This window comes from Rhineura floridana, chromosome 9 (assembly GCF_030035675.1).
Source record: "Rhineura floridana isolate rRhiFlo1 chromosome 9, rRhiFlo1.hap2, whole genome shotgun sequence".
Lineage (NCBI taxonomy): Eukaryota > Metazoa > Chordata > Lepidosauria > Squamata > Rhineuridae > Rhineura > Rhineura floridana.
Window position 1 is genome coordinate 80422523 of NC_084488.1, and position 14157 is coordinate 80436679.

General features: G+C 38.9%; 1 protein-coding gene across 1 annotated transcript in view; it reads right to left on the reverse strand.

Moving 5' to 3' along the window:
- FAT4 (FAT atypical cadherin 4) overlaps positions 1–14157 on the reverse strand; it is a 212107-nt gene that overhangs the window by 101475 nt on the left and 96475 nt on the right. The window contains exons 2-4 of the mRNA XM_061585097.1: positions 7074–7205; positions 5138–5399; positions 1646–1996 (exon numbers count right to left, since the gene is read on the reverse strand). Coding sequence (XP_061441081.1) covers positions 1646–1996; positions 5138–5399; positions 7074–7205 — 745 coding nt within the window. The remainder of the gene's footprint in view (positions 1–1645; positions 1997–5137; positions 5400–7073; positions 7206–14157) is intronic.

Consider the following 14157-nt stretch of genomic DNA (forward strand, 5'->3'; position numbering starts at 1 on the left):
TGCCCAAATAACAGAAACAAGACATGTGCTGTGCTGATCTTGTTTTAGCACGCAGGAAGCAGCAATATTAAAACAGTTGATATAGTCACTTTAGATATGTTTGATTTACTTTGCCATTTTAGTAAAGTTTCCTATAGTAAATCATTTTCCTTTCCTTCTGTTTCTGTGAATATGTGAAGTACTGCAACACTTTGCAACACTAAAAAAGTGCTCCAAAAACAATTGTGGAATAATGGCACTGACTGCTGCAGAATTGTTTTCAATGGTCATGAGGAGTGTCTCAGTTTACACAAGATAAAACAGTAGGAGGTGAAATATATTCTAGCAAAATTCTAGGGGTGCTCTATGTCTTTAATTGACCATGCCCACCTTTCCTTATGTGGAGTAGTTTAAGCATAGCAGGCTGAATACATGCATCTTGGACAGGCCAAGTTTTTTGTTCCAACAGCAAGAGTCATTGCTTAAGTAGCAACATATTGTAATCAGTCTGATTTTACATCAAACTGCAGTTTCAGATTCAACTGTTAATGCGCCCAAAATAGAAATAGAGCATAACCTCCAGTTTGAAATACAAAAGGCTGTCTCCACCATCATATGGCATTGACCAATAAAAAGGCTTTGAAATTAATAAAAATAAATTTGACACAGGTTTCTAGGATGAATAACGAGAGAAACATAATGTTTTAGGTTAGATTCTCTGCAGAAACAGTAGTAACACAGAAAAGAAGCAAAGTAAGAAGAACACCAACAAACATACAAAAATGTAATTCTCCATCTTTGGAGATGGCAGGTGTTGCCACCACACACCATATGCTCAGAGACACATGTTACCAAATTCCTCCAAGCTACACAGGAAGTGAATTAGATTGTAAAACACCAACCCAAACTGTGTTTGCATTTTTACACATTTGTAGGGCAGTACAATATCTCAGAGAGGAGGTCAGGTCTCTTGCTCCTCTGGTTAATTCACTATAGCTGCTCAGTTTCCCTGCTTTTTAAGTTTGATAGAAATATCTGTGGGCTATAGGTACATTCTTAAACGGCAAGGTTTTTTGCCTATTAGTGAATATATTATAGTACATGCTCTAATGAAACATTTTTAATCATACATATCATATGATAGTAACACATGTGAGCTGACAAAGTAAGTCTCAAATCCAATACTATATAAATATACAGTATATGAGACATATATTGAAAGACAGAGAAATTTATAGGGTATCTTTTTTTATAAGGAATGGAAAGTGACCTCACTAGGTTTTTGTTAATGAATACACAGACTGACAGTGCAATCCTAGACATATCTTCTCAGACGTAAGACCCATTGATTTCAGTAGGAGTTACTCACAGGTAAGTGCTTATAGAATTGCAGACTGAGTCCTACCTTCACCTACTAGTCACTAGGTCAGGAAAACAAAAGTATTCAATATTCATTTCAGATGCTACTATTCTAGATTAAGGCTGATGTTTATTATAAGTTTTATAATATATTTATTTATAACTTGATGATAATTAGTATTCTTTACCCCCTTATGAAAGATAATATTCTCAAAATGTATATTCTCACACAGTAATAAGTACAAACGTAAATGCACAAATATACTCCAAAATACACATACACATTCATATATGAGAAAATACATACCGTCATCTGCATCAGTAACATTGAAAATAAGGATAATAGATCCTAGAGGTAGGTTCTCCATCAAAGATGTGCTGTATGATGCCATGCTGAACTCTGGCGCATTATCATTTACGTCCAGTATGTTGAAATAAACCCTGACAGTGGTGGATTGTCCACCTCCATCTTCTGCATGAACTGAAAGAATGTAATATTGCTGCACTTCATAGTCCAACATACAAGTTAAGTTAAAAACTCCAGTGACTGGGTTCAGGAAAAATGTTCCATCTCCATCATCTTCACTCACAGTGTACGTGATTTCTCCATTCACTCCTGAATCTTCATCAGTGGCTAGGATGGCTGCCACTAAAGAACCTAGATATTGATTAGGCAAAAAAAGCAAGATGGATCATCTCACAGAAAATATGTGTTCTGCTATCCATTATGATGATGGTGTGCCAACAAAGCTGTGAACAGGGTGTAAATGATTATTTGTTTAGAGCATTTGTAACCCACTTGCCAGCTGAACAGACTCCCAGAGCCATGCTGATGGAACTTGTAGTCCAAAACATCTAGACGACACCAAGGCTGAGGAAAGCTACACTGACTGGCAGCAGCTGTCCGGGATTTGAGGCAAAGGTCTTTCTCAGCCCCACCCAAAATGTGGGGGGTTGAACCTGGGACCTTCTGTACACCGTTCTCTGCCACTTTTTTTCAAAAAAATGCTGCAATTTTAAATTATGACAAAATTAAGTAATTCTTTATGAAGTCAAGAGTATGTAAGTTCTAAAAAATGTTTAGTAACATAAAGTTCAAGGTGCTCATTTTGGTGTATAAAGCTCTATACAGCTTGAGACTAGGATACCTGAAAGATCCCATGTTATGCCATGGACTGCCTTCAAGTCGATTCTGACTTATGGTGACCCTATGAATAGGGTTTTCATGGCAAGCGGTGTTCAGAGGAGGTTTACCATTGCCTTCCTCTGAGGCTGAGATCATCTCACCCTTCCTATATCCAGTTGATCACTGCATTCTGCAGGTGAGGTTCTCCTGCAGATACCATATCATCAGAAGGTCTGTCCTGCACAACATAGGAAGCAGACCTTTAGTGTTTTGGTACCCACCCTTTGGAATCCCCTCTCCTTATATATAAGACAGGCACTGTCTCTGTTGTCTTTTTGGCGCCTACTGAAGACCTTCCTCTTCTAACAACCCTTTTATATAAATACCTTTATCACAGTTTGCATCTATATTGAAATTGTTTTTAAGATGTTTTTAAATTTTGTGTTTTACTATTTGTTGTCTGCCGCCTTCTAGGAGGAAGGGTGGGATATACATTTAACACTAAACAAATCAATAATTTTAAAAGCATATATCACGGCACACAACAAATTTGCAAAAGACCAATGTATTTACCCTATTCCCAGTGGCCAGTGTTTGTACTAAACGGAATGGCTTTTTCATACACATTGCCTATCCCAGTTGGTATCTGTATTGGATGTGAAATTATTTTTATATATGCAATTATTTTAACAGAACAAAGGGACGCCATAAGAATTATAGATGAAAATAGGTCATTACTTTATTGATTACAGCATGTATGTGAGAGCTCACCTGCTGTCTGATACCTGACCTAAGTCCATCTGCTGGCCCTCCTGTGGGAGTTGAAAGCCTATGGTCCCAACTGTGGCACAGGACATGCATCTGGGTTCCAGACGGCAACCTGGGCTGAGGGGTGAAGTGCCTGCCCCCACCCCCAGCCAGGACTGAAGCAAAATGCACAACACCCAAGACCCATAAGGGGGTCCCTCTTAAGTTAAATACCTTGCCCAGTGCCTTTCCTGCCCATAGTCAAGACAGAAAATTGAATGCCTAACACTATAAACAGCTCCTGCTGGGGGGAAAGATGAAAATATTACTACCAATGCCATTCATGTATGAATAAAATTCCTTTCCACCATGCAGGTTGCACTTGGTGTTTTAGAAATGTTCTTATTGTATTGTGACATCACTTTGAGATGCTTCATAAGAAGCTTGCTATATATTTTTGTATGCTTTTTAAAATTATGTGATGAAAATTTTTACAGAATTGTAAACAACACTTGGCTTTGTAAAGAATCAAATCTGTAAATTAGGGCACATGGCTACCCTATAAAAACTGTCTGTGTGGGAGGGTACATTCAAAATATTCTTTCATATATAACATGAAGCCATGATTTGTTTAACAAACCATAGGTTAGCTACAAGTTGTTCCACATATGATCAAATAAACGATAGCTTGTTTTTCCAGCCTTTGTTTCGTTTTCCAGCTGCTCTTCCCTTGTGGCTTTTTAGTTTGGTGAGTTTCTGGGATGGAGTGATCTAACAAACCATGGTTAAGGAAAGGTGTTGAGTTCACATGTAATACCAGGCCATAGTTAAAACAAGGTTTGAAAGCCAACATTGTTTCAGACTGTGTTTCAGATATTTATGCCACTATGCAGGGTTCAAACATAACACTACGCCTTAGTGTGATGTGTGAACCCTGCACAGCGGCTTAGCTATGGTTTGTTTACTGCCAACAAACCATGCTAAGCCATGGTTTAATAAACCATGGTTTAATATTATCTGTGAACCAGGCCACTGAATATACATTCAAGCCAAATTCTCTGCCAAGCACAATGTTAACTGAAGCTGAACATAGTCCTTATTCCATGATGCTGTTATGGGAAAACAGTACTCACAGGAAGTTCAGTGAAAATCCTTTGAGGAACAACCATGCTTCAGAATGGCCTACCACCCTATTTCACACAGACCTCTGACAGTGTAATTTTGCATTTATAATGTGTCTTTTTTTTCCCATGGAGATCACATAACCTCCTTTTGCAGCCTCCCATGCTGAAGTGTGTCAAGTACTCTTGATGTGTAGTGAGAGGTTTTAAATGCTCAGCAGATATCCCTCCAATTTTTGGTTTTGAATTTCTTTTCATATTTGAAACAAAATATTATATAACGCTATGTAGCACTACAGATATCACACAGGTGTTTCCATTCCCTCTAGATTCTGTTCTTATGCCAATCAAAGAAATAAAATAACAGATGGGATCTGGTGGACTTGTACAATCTTGGGGAAGAGAGACCTGGGATAGCTAGCTCACATACTCAACCTAATAGTTAGATAGTAATTTGTACATATTTCCCATCCTCTCCTGAGAGTGATGCTTTTAACTAGTAATAATAGTAACACTTTAAGAATTTCCTGGGACAAGGTCATCTAGAGTATAATGTGCAGTAAACAAAATCAAAAACAGAGAATTAATACATAAAACAGTTAAGCCACCTAGATACTTGGCCAATTAGTGCCATTGGTTGACTGATCATTTACTTAGATGGGATTAATTTTTTTTAAATTCGCAAACGGTTTTGTGAAACATGCTGGAATTTAGTAATTCCAAAGAAGTGTAAGTTATCATAGCTGTTAAAAGCACAGTAAAGCACAGGTGAAAAGTAAGGACAATAGTGACATCTACTATTTACCTGGAGTGGTATCTTCTGGTATGTCAAAGGAATAGCAAAGTTTGGAGAACTTGGGTATGTGATCATTAACATCGCTAATAGTAATGTTTATTCTCATATCTGAAGATTGCAGGCCATCATCAGCACGAACCAGCAGAGAATATTTGGAACGGCGTTCTCTGTCCAAACGCTTGGTGGCTATCAACTCTCCTGATTCTGGATCAATATGAAAGCTGTCATCTGCACCACTGATGATGGTATAAGTGACCAGAGCATTTGCACCCTAAACAGTGACAAGAAAGGTCAAAGTGAATTATGTTTTCATCCAAATCACAGGAAATTCATTTATTCCAAGAACTTGGTTACAAATGTATAAGTAAAAGCATTTAAAAAAAGAAAGAAATTGGATTTGGAATAATGAGCTGATCAGATCACTTTTATATTTTAAAAAAAGGTAAGTTAAAAAATACAAAGAAATAAGATTGTTAATACAATTTTTAACTGGCATGTTAAAAATATACAAAGAGCTAATATCTATATAATGTCTCTCGAGGCTCCCTGACAGAAAAGATACCTTCATCAAATAAAAATCTTTTGTACCAAGTCTGTAGTCCCTGATGTATTTCCTTCCACTGACATTGATAATATAAAAGAGACAGTGCTGTGCATGAAAGCCCCTTCTGTGCACAGAGCTATGCAAAAATAGGTCACCAAATGTCATTGTGATGTCAGGTGACTGAACAGTGGGCTGCCCCTCTTATCTGTCAACTTGGCCTGAGGGAGGAGATAAGGATCCAGATCCAATTCTCTACCCCTACTCTAATCTATCTGCTGCTATACTATTGGTTAAGAGCTACTACAACTGTACCTTGCTTTTTTGGTAACCCAGAGCCTAGTTGGGCCTTGAGGAAAGCCTATACTCATATGAACTTATATGAAGGGCTGATCTGACAAACAAAACATTGAAGTGGGTTTTGTTTCATACCAAACATTGTCCTCTGCAAAGTGTACCTCACATTTTGGTGATTCACAAGTCTATGAAAATAAACATCATGTTCATCTATTCAAAGGAAGGGCAGGGAGCATTGCTCTTACTCTGAATGGACTTAATAATGGGGCCATGTAGTCAAGTCAGCATGATGACATCATCAAGCCAAATCAGAGTGAGATCAATTCTTCCATTTCTCACTCTTTGTGATGTTGACAAATGTAACTGACATGTGACATAATTACATGCGGCATTATAACATTTTTCTACATGATAGAAAATGATAGGCTGGAATTATCTCAGGAAGAAATCCTTTAAAATGCATTGTGCAATAGTTGTGAAAAGGCAGGAGACAGCACACAAAAAGATAAGCAAGGGGGCTGAGAAACCTTTGCCCCTGAAAGTCCTTATTTTGAACCCATTTTTTGTGAACAAAAAAAATCACTGTAGTCCTGCTTTCTTGACTACTTCAGGAATACATTGCACAATTCTACTTTTGATCCAGGTTCCAGCAGAAAGAAGGAGGAGGGAGACAGGAGAGGAAGCTGTACAAGGGAAGAGAGGGAAGGAAAGATAGACAAGACAAGAGACTGGGAAACAGGAAGAAGAGAGGAAAGACAGATGGGAAAGAAAACAATGTATGCAAAACAAAACAAATGAAGTAGTGTCCTGAGATGAAAGGGGGCAACTGAACTCTTTGACTAAGGTCCCTACTTGGGGTCTCTCTGAGAACAAGAGACCAACTGGAGTTCTGAGAACTCCTGGGATTGGAGGTAGGGAAAGAATTGACAATCTTGACTTCACAAATACAGATATATCAAGCATTTGCACTCTGATACACACAAACAGGGAAAACTCTCATTACTTTACAGTGAGAGTGGAGTGGAAATCAGGATGGAAATCTAACCCTAATAACATTTTAATGAGATTAGTGTAGTGCCACCCTTAAAAGAAGCAATACTCTCCTACCTCATCAGCATCCATAGCTGTCAACTGCATGATTTTAGAACCATCTCCTATATTCTCTTCTACAGTCAGATCAAGCATATCTGTAGGAAACACTGGTGGGTTGTCATTGACATCTTGAAGAGTTATTTCCACCTATAAAGGGGGGGAGGTCATGATTTATTTATTAAATATAAGTAGTACATGTTAGTTAACTTTACATTGAATCAGATGAATGGTGTACAATCTAATACTTCAGGAACTTTCCTGAACAAAAACCACAAACATGAGAAAGAGTCCTGTGAAAATTCCACATTGTTATGAAATCTTCTGAGAAAAAGCCTGTAACCTACATAAAGCTAATTTGACTTGTTGATAGTAACTGATTTTAAATGGTCCTAGTCTAGTTTACATTGGACATGGTCCACTGATTGACTGTCAATGTAATCCCCAAAAGTTGGCCCCTGGGGGATAGCTGCCAAGACCTGGGGCACGAGATCATTCAACCATTAAATGCTGCCTGACATAAAGATGAGGTGGTGTAAAATTCTCCCTGAAATGTTTACATATTGGCATGTCTAGTAACCAGAAAGAAAGACTGCAACTTTTAGCATTAAAATGGGTTCTGATTTGCCCTTTTGTATGAGACGATTTGGGATTTTTAAAAAGTGAATATTGGAAGCAAGTTACTGTAACATCCCTCTAGATCTCCTCCCTTTCTTCACATGGAAATCCAAACACATTTTATTTTTTCACAAGTTCTGTTTATATATTTGACAAACATTAATGGCAGCATCTGAAATATTTGCCAAAGCTGTTTACTCCTTCTCCTATGTAAGCAAGAATGTTTAGTTCTCATGGGCTTGCTGATGCTGCGTTTAAAAGGCCAAGAGCTTGAGTTCCATTCTTAGGTAGACACATACTAATAATCTCCCAATAAAGGAAAGACGGCAACAGCTGGTTTATATCTATAGTGAAAGCAAAGGATTCTCCAAGGGCCCAAACCTATAAGTGGTCACCAAAACATGAAGACCACCAAGGAGATAATGGTATAGTTGAGCCGAGCTGCCTTCAGTAAACATTAGAAAGCAGATTGTTTAATAAGGCTGGAAAAGAAAGAAGAATGAGAGGCAACTTAAAAGTCAAAAGGAGATAAGCAGATTGACAGACAGAAATGTCGAACACCTCCTTCATCATTCTTGACAAGAGATTCTGGTTTCATGTGAATGACTGAAAATAATCCAAGTACAAAACTCAGCATATTTTTAAAAACTTGTATTTTTCATCCAACAAATTTGCATAACTTCTGCTCTTTGGAGGACATGAATAATGTACTGCAATGCCAGGCTTCTTTGTTCAGGAAAGCTAAAGTCCACAGATTTTTGTGTTTTTTAAATGGAGAATCAAATCCCAACTGAACATAGGGAGTAAGAATTTAATGAATATAAGGCCACATCTGGACTCTTATACCACTTTAACAGTCATGGCTTCCCTTCAAAGAATCCTGGGGACTGTAGTTTGTTAAAGGTGGTGAGAGTTGTTAAGAGACCCCTATTCCCCTCACAGAGCTACAGTTCTCAAGAGTTCCCTTGGAAGAGGGATTGATTGTAAAACCACTCTGGGAACTGTAACTGTGTGAGGAGAATAGGGGTTTTCTAGCAATCCTTTGCACCCTTAATAAACTACACTTCTCATTGTTCTTTGGGTGAAAGCAGGACTCTTATATGAGTTAAATGTATGGTGCAGCTGTGGCCTAACCTCAGTCAAAAAATGAATTATTTGATTATTGCCCTACTTCCTCTCCACTCCTCCCTTATTATCCATATCTTCCTCAAAACATGTGGGGTGTGTTTATAGTTGGGGAGTAGGAATTTCCTACTATTCCATGTGTTGTTTGTTTTTAGCTTGAATACTTATAACCTGCTCGCTGGACCTAAGAGGCTCTCACAATGATTTACTAAAGGTTCTAACAATAAAAATCCAGAACAGAAAGCACATGGTGCTCTATGCTGCCAGGATAGTTCAGGTGGCATTTCCTGCCCTCAACCTTGGTCTTTCCTGGTGTCACCCTTCAGTCTCAACCTACTAGGCAGCAGATCCCACTGAAGACCTCTGAGGCAAGGGAACAGGGCCAAACAGCTGGAATTCAGTCAGCCTGTGAAGGAGGCAGTTCTTCCTTCTTGGCAGTTGGCAGCAGGTCTCACCAAGGTCCTCTGAGGCAAGAGAGTGGAGCTGAGCAGCTGGAACTCACTCAGCCCATGTTGTACCATTCCCCACAATGGAGGCTACCATGCCAACATATGGAGGACCTGCACACATACGTAGGGTCCACTCACACATATAGAATGATTGTTTGTCCTCCATGGGCATAGACTCAATTTTAAGGTATGCATAAATAAATCTTCTCTCAAACTTGCATTAAGCATATGCATATACACATGTCCTTGCAGTTCTACCAATGGCTCAATAAATGCACTTCCTACTTGCTAACCCTAACCCTAGTTTATCTGCAGCTCAGCCCCAATCAAATTCTTCCCAACCCAACCACAAAAACAAGCCTTCCAAACATCTACTGAGCCGAAGACCTTTGAAAGGTATCACCACATCCTTGGACTAATCAGTTTTGTAAGAAGGCACTGAAAGGCTCTTTATTTGGGAGTACATCAATCAATCAACAGAGAGCAAACTAATTAAATTAGATATTAATAATGTTTTCCTTGAGCCAGATGCTTATATGCCAAATCTGCACCTGGAGATTTTTGTAGTCACATTAAAGCCTCTGAATGTAAGTATTAGCATAGGCAATGCTGATACAGCGTCCTAAGTGGAGGCTCTAGAATTAAACAGCTTTAGAGTTTAATTTTCAAATAATTAAACTGCCCGAGAGGTTTGCTGGGGGATGGGGGGGGGAAACAGTAGTAAAATGGTGCAGTATTGTTATAATTAATTTAAGCAAACCGACAACAATTCTAAGACCATTTGAAAAGCAAAGATGAATCATTATATGTTAAAAGTATCAATCAAGTTTTGGCCCTTAAACGAGCACAGCTAGAGCATGTTGTCATGCTACCAAAGCAATTACATTTCACCAGATCTTGTTTCAAGGTACTGCAGCTGTGAAGCTCTGCAATTTATTTATTAATACCATATATATCATGCACAGCTAATCTTTCAGCTACAAGTTTGTTTGTTTGTTTATTAAATTTATGTCCCACCCCTCCTCCCAGTAGTAGCCCAGGGTGACAAACAAAAACACTAAAAACACTCTAAAACAGCCTTTCCCAACCAGCGTGCCTCCAGATGTTGTTGGACCACAACTCCCATCAGCCTCAGCCAGCATTGCCAATGGCTGAAGCTGATGAGAGTTGTGGTCCAACAACATCTGGAGGCACAACTGTTGGGAAAGGCTGCTCTAAAACATCATAAAAACAGACTTTAAAATATATTAAAACAAAACATCTTTTAAAATGTCTTTTTAAAAAAAGCTTTAAGAAAAATCTTGAAACACAATTCCAACACAGACACAGACTGGGATAAGGTCTCTACTTAAAATGTTTGTTGAAAGAGAAAGGTCTTCAGTAGGCATTGAAAAGATAACAGAAATGACACCTGTCTAATATTTAAGGGGAGGGAATTCCAAAGGGTAGATGCTACTACATTAAAACTCTACTTCCTATGCCAGCCTTTCCCAACTAGTGGGCCACCAGATGTTGTTGGACCACAATTCCCATTTTTCCTGACCATTGGCAATGCTGGCTGAGGCTGATGGGAGTTGTGGTCCAACAACATCTGGTGGCCCACTAGTTGGGAAAGGCTGTCTATGCTGTGTGGAATGGACCTCCTGATAAGATCGTATCTGAAAGAGGCCCTCATTTATAGAGCATAGTGATTGACTGGGTATATAAGGAGGAAGACAATCTTTCAGGTATCCTGGTCCCAAGCTGTTTAGGGCTTTGTACACCAAAACCAGAACCTTGAACTTGGCCTGTTTGCCAATGGGCAGCCAGTACAATTCTTTCAGCAACAGGCTAACATACTGGTGATACCTTGCCCCAGTGAGCAGTTGCACCGCATCATTTTGCACCAGCTGCAGCTTCCAAACCAACCTAAAGGGCAGCCCCATATAGGGCCCGGATGACACTGTACCACCAGAACTCTATTTCGCAATATGCAATTAACCTTTGTAAATATCTATCTATATATTGTTCTAACGTAGCTGTGTAACCTGTGGGCTCCTACTGGGAGGAAGGCTGGGATATAAATTTTAATAACAAGAAGAAGAAGAATAACAGTAACAACAATAATACATAAGATGCTATGTTTCAGGGGAGCATAAATGGGTGAAAACCCATGAAACACAGATAATTAATTGAGGGAAAAGCTTTCTAACTGGCATTCATATCCCTGGTTCTACTTAGAAATGCAATCATCAGTGAGAAATGAGCAAATCACACCACTTCTTCTGACACACAGAAAGACAGAAGAACACTCAGACAATTTAGGGTGGGGCCATGGGTTCAACACCTCTCCCTGACAGATCAATCCTCTCCTCCTCTGGCTTCACTAGGTCCTTCCTTGAAGGTGGAACTTAGAGCACTTCTAATTAAGACATTCTTCCTCCCACCTTAAAGAATCCAGGATTTTCACATGAACAGGTTTGCCACAACAGGATTTCAATAATAAGTGGGAAGTGGGAAGGGCACTTCAGCTGAATAGAGTCCTGATTCAAAGATGCCCAGAACATGGGCCATCTAGGAGGACAAGAATTAATTTTCTCTTCCCAGCTGCAATCTGCAGGAAAGTACCCCCCCAAACCCACCACCACACAGAACCCTTTCCCCACCCCACCCCAAAACAGTGCACCGGACTTCATTTTCGGTTAAGAAAAGCCAAACTCTGCCAGTCACAATCAGCTTTGAGGAGAACATATATCTGCCAGGATGTATGTATTACCAACAACTCTTTTGCGAATGATTGCAGTTATTTACGAAATTATCACTGTCTACTTTTCTGCATTTCATTTCCCTCTGATCTCACTGTTTTTTAATTCTTTCGCCCATGTGTATATGTGTGCAATGCATGTGTACTTCAGGATAAACTTAAAATCATAGAATAGCATAGTTGGAAGGGGCCTATAAGGCCACTGAGTCCAACCCCTTGCTCAATGCAGGAATCCAGCTTAAAGCATATTTAAAACATACTTAAAGTATGTAAAGCAACTTAAAATATGCATTAAGCATACTTCATGCATCTCATGAGGTCTGCAATCCACAAAAGGTAATGCTGTAACAAATTGTCTTCAAGGTGTCAGAAGACCCTTACTGCAATAGACTTAACATGGCTGCCCTTCTGGAAAATGATTAAAATAAGTTATTTCTTCAACAATAGAGTGAAAGATCCTCTCCTTAGGGAAAAAAAGTATTGTTTCTAGTTCTTTTCTCCAGCAGCTTTTCAACTGCTTACTGAAGCAAGGAAACAGGCAGGCCACAAAAATGCTGAGCCAGCTTATATGTGGCAAGTATAGTTTTCATTGGCAAGGCAAACGTCTTTTTGATAATCCTTTTTACTAAACCACTGTGTCCTCGTGTATGTATTCCATAAGAGCGCTGCAGTTGAAATATGATCTAAAAAGAAAGAGGCCACCAGAAGCTTTATTCCATATTTATATTTATTTGCACACTACCATTTTGTTAAAAATAAAACAGAGGAAACTAGTTTGATGGTGGGCAACTGATTTTAGGGTTTGTTTTTTTGCTCTCCTCCCCACCATGTAAGTTGTAGTGTCACACTATATCAAGGGTAGCCAACCTTGTGCCCTTCAGATATAGTTGGACTCTGACTCCCATCATCTCTAGTCAGCATGGCCAATGGACAGGGATGATGGGAGTTGAGTCCAACCACATCTGGAGGGCACCAGGTTGGCTACCCCTGCACTATTCCATAAGAATCCCACCTTGGAAATAGAAATGATCATATGTGGGGGTATTAACATTTCAATTAACTAAATAAACAAATTTGAAATTTTATTTATTTATTTATATCCCACCCTTCTTCCAAAAAGGAGCTCAGGGCAGCAATTGGCTCAAATATATGTTATGTACTATTCCACGTTGGTCCCTAAGAGCATATTTGGTTTACAAATAATAAAACAAAAGTCATAATCTTACATTCTAACAGATACTAATACAGTGAATTATAGGGTAGGTGCCTAATCAGTAATTAACACTTTAGTTTAAAACTAAAGTCAGGGGCCAATCACCTGTTCACACATTACTAAATGTCTACACTCGCCCTGGAGAATGTAAACAAGAAGTCAGGAATCTATGGTCCTCCAGATGATGCTAGACTACAGTTCCTATCATCCCTGACCATTTTTTATGCTGGCTGGGGCTGATGGGAGTTGGGAGTCCTACAACATCTGGAAGGCAAATGGTTCCCCGGCTCTGATGTAAACCCTCATTAAATCACATGGCTTCCATCCATAACAATTGTGGGATAGGAAGGATGACTTAGGGCACACTTGGCCGAACTATGACCTTTCATACCTACCAAAGTGAAACAGCAAAAAGAGGAGTTGCAAGCAAGTTCATATAGGTGCACACAAAGATGCAAGGGTTTAGGAGAAAACATACTAACAGTTCCAATACTGCAATATACATTGGCACAAATGTTGCTTCATCACCAGTTTGTTTTTATTGGTGATAATTGTACCACGCAGCCTTCACTGACCCACTGAGAAAATAAAGATCTGAAACAAAAAATAATAAAAGAATCCTGTACCCAGTCATCTTAAAGAAAACAGTAAGAGTATGGTCACACAAGTATACTTTTCTAAGATATAATTATTCAAACAGCAGTAGACAAATTTTCTACCCACCAGGCTACATCTCCTATGAATGAGCAAAACTCAGCTGACAATCTAATAAGTATAATTAACCAAATCATAATCTACCTTCTTTTCACTTTAATAATGGTCATTTTTATATGTCCTTTGAAATCTTTTATGTTTCTGATTGCTCCCAATTATAACTTTAAAAAAAACATTATTGCACCTTGTTTTCAAAAGGAGCACTGTGAATCATATAGTCCTGGAGTCTGGATTAAGTGT